Source organism: Erpetoichthys calabaricus, chromosome 18 (genome assembly GCF_900747795.2).
Source record: "Erpetoichthys calabaricus chromosome 18, fErpCal1.3, whole genome shotgun sequence".
NCBI lineage: Eukaryota > Metazoa > Chordata > Cladistia > Polypteriformes > Polypteridae > Erpetoichthys > Erpetoichthys calabaricus.
The window spans coordinates 35,978,540-35,987,287 of record NC_041411.2 but is presented as its reverse complement, the minus strand read 5'-3'; the positions used below and the strand labels follow the sequence as shown (position 1 = coordinate 35,987,287).

Genomic DNA, 8,748 nt, shown 5'->3' with positions numbered 1-8,748 from the left:
ACTTGGAAAAGTTGTGTTTTTATGTTCTAGATTATGATTTTGCAAATGTGTTAGGATAGTTAAATGACTTAGGCTAGGGTGTGTTTCGACTTACACCAAAATTCAGGTTACATAACCATTGTAGGAACGGAACTGTGCCCCAACCCGAGGACCCCCTGTACATTAAAATATCTCAATGTCGTAAAAGATCTGTTTAGAATTTGCAAATTCCATTTCATTTTACTGGAAACTGAATGAGCCTCATGGGCTAGACAAGTGTACCTCTGGCATGGGTGCCATATTTGTGCCAGCAACAACTCATATCATATTTTTTTGAGAGTGCACAGATTAAGGTAGAAGGAGAACTGGCTGGTCAAGGGTCCCAAAGCCATCCCATGGCACGTAGCGTGTGGGGCAGCACTCCTGTTTAGCTTACATAAAAGGAGATTTTGAAATGCAACACATCTTAAAACATCGTCAGACAAATACTACAGACTTCTTGGAAACGCTTTGATGATGATAATAAAATGCAATTAAAACCCAGAACCCTTACATTTGCAGAGAAGTTATCCAAATATTATCAACTAGTGACTCAAGTATTTTGCACACAACAATTAAATATAACAAAGCACTTTCTGGTGTCTGATTTACTGAATTTCGTTTAAATATATATTTGTAACTGCTATTACTGAATGAAGTAATAAAGATTAATCTGACAATTGACTAAAAATACTTGGCAGACAGAGCAAATACAATTCAATCCAAACTCAAAAGTATGGATATGCTCAAAACAATCTCATTTCGCATAGCGTCTTTCTTAAACCGCCAGACTACAGTTGTACAAGGTGCAGTCTGGCAGTGTGGTATTGCCTTAACTTGTAGAAGCTGCTGACAGCTAAGGTGATGAGGCAAAGCAGATGATTATCAGTGACATATTGAGTTTCATTAATACGCTCTTAAAGACAAAAGATTCCTCCGATGACCTCGGTGTTTAGTTAACGAGAGACGTGCTGCACTGATGTACTCCTGATAAAATGTTGCTGGTCCATTGAATGTAATGCTCTGTGGAGCTGATCACCTACACAGTTCCTTGTGATAGTATCATCAGGCCCCCATTATGTTTAAGGTCAAGATCTAGTAACTATCATGAAACGATGGTGGTACAGCATTAGACATCAAAGTATTTCTTTACGGGTCACGTGACAGCTTTCTCATGAGTTGCCTGACAAACTTTGTGATAAACACAAGTACATTCTTCACATGACTCTCAAAGCCTTGAATTCATTACAATCTTGTATAGTTTTTAAGGCTTCTATTTTTGGCAAAGTTTTCATATACAATTTCACATTCCAGACAAAAAAACATACCGTAGCAAACAAATCTACACTGAAGTACATAATATTTGGCCAATACTGTATTAGTTTAACAATACACACTGATCAGCCACAACACCAAAACCCTGACAGGTAAAGTTAATCACATTGGTCATCTTATTACAAATGGTACCTGTTAAGGGGTGGCATATATTGGATGGCAAGTGTGTTGAAAGTTGAAAAAAATGGGCAAGCATAAGGATCTGAACGATTTTGACAAGAGCCAAATTGTGATGGCTAGACTGGCTGGCTCAAAGCATCTCCAAAATGGCAGGTCTTGTGGAGTGTATGCAGTGGTTAGTGCCTACCAAAAGTGAACTGGCGACGGGTTCATAGGTGCCCAAGTCTTATTGATGCACATGGAGAGAGAAGGCTAGCCCATCCGGTACGATCCCACAGTAGAGCTACTGTAGCCCAAATTGTTGAAAAACGTAATGCTGGCTTTGAAAGAAAGATGTCAAAACACACAATACCATCACAGCTTTCCGCGTATGGGGCTGTGTAGCTGCAGACCAGTCAGAATGCCCATGCTGCCTTCTGTCCACTGACGAATGTGCCTGCAATGGGCATGTGAGTGTTAAAACAGGACCATGTAGCGAATAGAAGAAGGTGGCCTGGACGGTTGAATCATGTTTTCTTTTAGATCATGTAGAAGGCCAGGAGCGTGTGTATCATTCACCTGGGGAAGAGATGAAAGCAACATGCACAACGGTAAGGAGGCAACTGCTGGGAAACTTTGGGTCCTGGCATTCATGTGCCACCAACCTAAAGACTGTTGCAGGCCATGTACCAGTACATCCTTTCATGGCAACAGTATTCCCTGATGGCAATGGCCTCTTTCAGTAAATTAATACGCCCTGCCAAACTAGAAAAAATGTTCAAGAATGGTTTGAGGAACATGACAAAGGGGTCAAGGTCCTCATTTAGCTTCCAGATTCCCCAGATCTCAGTCCAAATGGGTATCTACGGGATGTGCTGGAAGTCTGATCCATGGAGGTCCCACCTCACAATTTACAGGACTCAAAGGATCTGTTCCTAACGTCTTGGCTCCAGACACCACAGGACACCTTCAGAGATCTTGTGGAGTCCATGCCTTGATGGGTCAGAGCTTTTGGGTGGTATGAGGGGGACCTGCACAATATTAAGCAGGAGGCTTTAATGTTGTACCTGATTGGTTTATATTTATGGCTACACATTCCTGACTTTCAATATTTATATTAATAGAACAAATTAAAGTCACTATACAATTTATAAGTAATAAACTTCAAGATGTCTTGCCATAGCTTTTTAGTGTACTGACAATGCCATAAGTGATGGAGCACCATTTCTAGTTGAATTCTGCAAAAAGGACGTCAACTTCTTTTTTGAATTTCTGAAACAAAGTACTTACCAAGGTAAAGCTTATGCATAGTCTTAAAAAAATCCTTTCTTTGGTTGTAATAAAATATTTTTGAGGTAATATTAACAAACTTGGACCGACACGACGTTAAAAAATTTCAGAAACAACCTCATTTGTAACAGAGATCGGGTAGCTTGGTTATTGCTAATAAGGACTGTGAAAAAGAAGTTGTTGCATAAGCTGTGTCAATAGGATTAACTGAAGAAACAACATTAGGGTAAGAAACAGCCTTATGCAAAATCACCTAGCTATCATTACAAAGGCAAATTCCTTAGCTGTAACAGCAAAATTTAAATAACTGGTAAATTCAGTATAACTCATGAGAGTGTTCAACACCTGACCTACAAACTCTTTAGGAAAATACCACTTATTTTTGTGCAAAATATTCCCATTATTCCAAATACAATAATTCTGAGGAGAAACAAAATGTACTTGTAAATAATCTTCCATGTCAATAATGCCTATGTATGCAATTCTAATAGCTTAATAGACATTTTATCTATTCTATAACTGCAAGTCGAAATTTCTTATGCGTCTTTTAAATGGAAAATTGACCGCTCCAAGATGTCGGGGCTGTTGACGAGCCTTCCTAAACCAGAAGCGGCTGTCAGGTACGCATGCGTGAAATACGAGTGCAGCGGGACTACGCGCCAAAACCGGAATTAAACACGCAAAGGTCAGAGGAACTCAGCGTTGCTTTGGCAACGACAAACAGCAACAACGCTAAAGCGAAGAGACTGCAGCAGGTAAGAGCTGTAACTAGGACTTTAATACATACAAAGTTTAAACAAATGAACGTGGAGTGTAAGATGGCTTTTAGCAGGATGGTGGTGTTGTTAAATGTAAATGACATGCAGAAATAACCAGGAAACCCACAGGGTGAAGGTTTGAATCATCCTTGCCTAGCATTTAACAAATCTTCTTAAGAAACAAAGAGAGTAAAATAAAAGAAGGAAAGCATAAAAGATGAGCTTCCCCTGTGAGCTGTGTGCTTCTTTTCGTTCCACGTTTGACATTAGCTATTGTTTCCGTGAAGACATGATGCGGTACCCACGTTTTACCCACTCACGGATTTGCTGTATAGTGGAATAACTTGTGTAAATAGAAAACGGATAGAACTAAATTTTCCAGATATGCGAACAATTAACACACACAATAATCATGACCTTTAAAGTTGTACAGTGTACACAGTTGTAATCTGTGAAGGTAAACGGATAGCAGTATGTACTGTCTGTGTGGAGTTTTCTAATCCTCTCTGTGGTTTCTCTGCATAATAAAGCCTCTCCCCACACCATGAAAATGTGCTTGTTATCTTAATTTAATCTTACATAGCCTAGTATGAGTAAGGTAAGCTAGTACCATAAAATGGTGTGCAGTCAGGACTTGCTTACAGCCTTGAACCTTGTTTGCTTGAATAAGCTCTGGCTCCTTACATGCTGGTACTGGAAAAGTAGGTTCAACAAATGGACAGTGGGCAAAACAATGTCTGTTACTAGTTTATGAGATTACAGGGAAATTGCTAGGACAAGATTGGTAAATAAATGAAAAGGTTATTCAACATCAGGGACTTACCTGAAGTTAACATGTTACGTGTGTAGTTGTCGTGAGAACATGTAGTCAACTGTGCTTCTTTGGGAACTTAGCTAGAGACCTTGCTGTTACAGAAACGTTTCAGGTTTGCTGCCCAAATTGCTGTGCCTTTTCTTCCTATCTCTTTTTGTCAAGTCTGTTTTTCAGGGACAACGCTGTGCTGCTTCTGGCATGGTGCTACAAAATCTGTGAGGCCAGGTAGAGCCTGTGTGGAACAAAATTGTGAAAGAGCTCACCATCTGGGAGCTCATTAGTACCAAGATATTTTAATGGATTTACAGAGAGTGCTTCTGAAACTGTGTTATAACTGTGATTGCTGATTCATTATATGGGTATGAATACAGATCTAAAAATATAGCTAATGTGAACATAGCAAGAATGCTCAATTTGCACATGGAGTAAGTGAGTTGACAATGGAACTCTGTCCTTGGAACTGTGAGACAGTAACTCCTATAAAACAATGCTGGCTACTGCTATAGTCTAAGAAGTGAATATACAATAAATAACCAAAGTTGCTACAGTGTACAGTGATATGACACACATTCAGATCAGGGCTGTCTTAACGCATGGGCATGCTGGGCAGTTGCCTGGTTGTGTAGGTAGGGGGCCCCAGTGCACTGCTTTGCCCAGAGGGCCTATAATGCTGTTAAGATGGCCCTGATTCCGATATCCCAATAATTTTGAAGGAAATAATCAAATGCAATAAAGTAATTTCACCCACACTTTTAGCAACAATTACATTAGACAAATATCAATATGTACTCTAAGTAAGTGTCCTAGAGAACATAAAGTACTTACATCAATAAATGGAGTAATAATAATCAATACCAACAAGGCCTTTGTGTGAAGATGTGAGTGTAGGAGATGCTAAAGATAATGAGACCAAAAATTAAGAAGCTGTCTGATGCATGAGAGAAATCCAGAGAATAGATTCACCGGGTATCTCCTAATTCATGAAAGGCCAGCTCTTAGCAAGATGTTGGTTTTGTCATCAGGGCAAGATCTGTATTAGAAAGATTGTTCTGGATGTGAACAAAACCACTGTAGGAGGATGGATATTCACTGGATAATCTGTCACGTTACTAAATGTGCATACAAGAAAACACGTTATAATGAAATCCAACTCTTCCCAAAGCACAGACCTGTGTATAAAGACCACCGCTGACAGATGATGGCTTATATCCATAAGGTAGCAGCTTGTTAAATTATGCAAGCGTACACTTTACTACACAGTACTCATTAAAGATAAATATATAAATAAATAAATGAAAACAAAACCATAAAATATCTCCCTGTTACAGTACCCTCACACACACTATCTTCTGTACGAATTTAACAATTTCTTAATTCTGGCATTTTCATCTGCACCTGTATATGTGTAAAAAGTCACTTTAGATCTGCCGTGACAATATGAATTACCTTGCTGAATGTTTCATGTAGATGAGTTAACTGTAGACTGGTCAAAATCCTGTGAATCTCTGACACAACTTCCATATTGGTAACTCCCCATCCACTAACTCGTAGCTAAACAGTAGCACTGCCTTTTAAATCGTAACGTAACCAACTATATCTTTCTCTTCCCATGCAACTGAAAACATAATACAGACAAGTAACGATATCTGTGCTGATTGTAGTAAGTTTAAGAACGCCCTTATTACTACACAAGTAGGGCATCATAATTACTAATCCGTGTGAAGGCAAATGAGCAGTCAAATCATCCAATGCTTGTGGTCCATTTCACCTTTCAAAAGGGCCACACTTCATGTTAAAAGTAGATATAAAAATGCAAAGACTAAAATAGGAAAGGTAATTGGATTTGCTACAAATGAACCCGCTATGTTCTGAATGAAAATCTGCTGGTGGTCCTGCTAATTTGGATTTGATGACCAATATAGTAAGAACATTTTTATGTGATCTCATTTTTAATAATACACAGAATACAAAGAGCTATAGAGAGAGTCACTGATCAGCTTGGTGCCAGGCAGTTGGTCGATGAGAGATGAGGGGTAAGTGCATGTCGAACATATCACACAATACAAAGACAGGACAATACTGAATCTCGCTTCTCGGTACTGAACTTATTTTGTTATTCACTTTTTCTGTGATCAACGCTATTTGTTTGGACATCCTCACATGGACTGCTCAGCTACAGGTAAGAGGCATAAAGTGATGCTTTCCTTTGTCACATTCTTCCATCATTTACAAGGTGGGAGATTTTGTTTAAAGATTAAAAGCACCGCCAGTAAGAAAGTCACAGTTCCTGAATACCAGGTCTGACGTTGATTACATGGTGCTGAGTTACTAACAACATGGGCAGCAGAGCGGGCCTTTGATTCTGCTCTGTTTTGAAGAAGGTGCTAATCAGTCTTTTGTAATGCTTATGTATAAACATAATAACTAAGCCATACTTTTTTCTTTCTCTTTAAGGGGTTGTTTTTTTCCTGTCTTAAGCTCCAAGAGACGTCTTTGAGACGGGCTTCAGACCACACTTCAACATGCGCTTAAGTAAGAGCCAGTCTTGGAGAAATGTTTGTGTATAAAAGGGTGTGTGTGTCTGTGAGTGTAATGAGACTTGGTCCCTGTCGCACTTCTCTGAGAGTTCATTATGCAGACCCTCTTCACTTACAAAAAGCTACTTGCTCATTAAATCCAGGGGTCGCCAACTCTGGTCCTGTAGGACCACTGTGGCTGCAGGTTTTCATTCTAATCCTCTTTTTTTAAACAGTGCTTTGTTTGTGCTGCTAATTAACTTCTTTTGAATTCATTTTAATTGACTTGTTTTTTAAGATTGGTTCCCCTGAATTTCTTCATCGTTCCTCTGAATTGCTTCATTTATTTCCTTAAACGGCACCCAAAGCAGAAATGAAATGTGAAGTGAGTGAGCCAACAGAAGACCAACTAAGTCAGGGCCTCAAACTGCAACCAATTTCACTCCAACCAGCTGCTTAATGAGGTGCCGATTCTTATCGTTAACTAAACCCGTTCTTTAATTCTGTGCCTTGTTGCTTCTTTCATTATGCAATAGCAGACATTTCCGAAATTGCTGATTTTCTTTTTTCTAAGAGCTCCTGAGACCTTCATCTTTCTTTATTTTCAGATACTATAGGATGGACACAGTTGTTTTGGCTCATTTTGTATCTCGTTATTGTTTGGCTGCTAATTTAAGGAAAAAGAAACAATTAAGGGTTCTGAGTCTTCAAGAGCAAGTCAGATAAAATTAGTTCAAAAGAAGTTAAATAGCAGCAAAAACAGGTCACTCATTAAGATAAGGGTTCGAATGAAAACCTGTAGCCACGGTGGTCCTCCACAACCGGAGTTGGTGACCCAGGCTGTAAACATTAAACTATATGCCATGTCACCCCAGAAAATATTTAAATCAAAATGTTTAACACAAGTGTTTAACAGGGTATGGCAAAGTCAGACTATTGTTGATAGGAGAGAAAGGGGTGGTTATAACTAAAAAGATGAAATTTCAAACTGGATAAGAATAGTGTGCAAATTTCAGATTTTGGGTCAGAAAGGGGTACCACAGGGCTTACTGATGAAGACTGGATGGGGTTAATGAGAAAAGGCAGTCATCAGAACGTGCTTAATAATGTTCATATAATATACATGGTAAACGTTTTCAACTGTTATGTCTTGCTTTCACGCACACCATTGGCTGTGTGGCCTACGATAGTTATACATTGAATGCAAATCCTACAGTTGCCTGGCAATTGTAATTACCTGTAATTCACCTGGAGGTGTTTTGAGTAATTACAGATATCCTTGATTTTCACTCTTTGTGTTCTTTTCTAGGTTCAAGCAATCCGATTTTTCAAACCTGCTTAATCCAGTTTAGGTTTTAGGTTGTCGGAGGCTGCTTTGACTAAGACCTTAAGTGTTCCTAAGAACCTGTTTAACTTGGTTGATTTACTGTTCATGTCCATGAATCGGAATGCAGGCCAAGTTTACCTAGCTCTTGAAGGGGAACACAGAAGAGGGGGTAGAGATCTGAGATGGAGTTAGCCTTATCTGTAACAAACACACAGCAACTCTGAAGATTGAAATTTGTAAAGAAGCCGTTCCGAATCAAGCTCAAAAGTTGGAAAACAATTTAGTACAGATATCGTAAGGTGAGGCGGTCGTAGACTTTGGGTTTTGTGAAGATTCTAGCAGCAGTCTTTTGTGCACATAACCAAATTATTTGTATTACTTTTTTTATACTGTGGCAGCCAATGTAAACTTTATACATGTAAATTCACACGTGCTATGATTTAGCTTTTGCACCAAAGGGTGTAAAAGTAGCTGCACTCACATTATACCTGCTGTGAAACGTGTGTTTGGCTTGGCCTTCTTCACTAAATTCAGGACCACGGTGCACTTTGCAACATCTTCGCATCGTGTCCCAGATTTCCAATAATTGTT

General features: G+C 39.1%; 1 protein-coding gene across 3 annotated transcripts in view; it reads left to right on the top strand.

Moving 5' to 3' along the window:
- Positions 1 to 3,445: 3,445 nt before the first annotated feature.
- Positions 3,446 to 8,748, top strand: part of LOC127526254 (uncharacterized) — a 54,324-nt gene continuing 49,021 nt past the window's right edge. Inside the window, exons 1-2 of one of the 3 annotated variants that reach the window (XM_051921302.1) lie at positions 3,446 to 3,497; positions 6,769 to 6,846. In XM_051921302.1, coding sequence (XP_051777262.1) covers positions 6,837 to 6,846 — 10 coding nt within the window. In that variant the 5' untranslated portion in view covers positions 3,446 to 3,497; positions 6,769 to 6,836. Of the gene's footprint in view, positions 3,498 to 6,629; positions 6,847 to 8,748 lie in introns of those variants that run through there. The other 2 variants (XR_007933914.1, XM_051921303.1) reach the window with 2 other exon arrangements.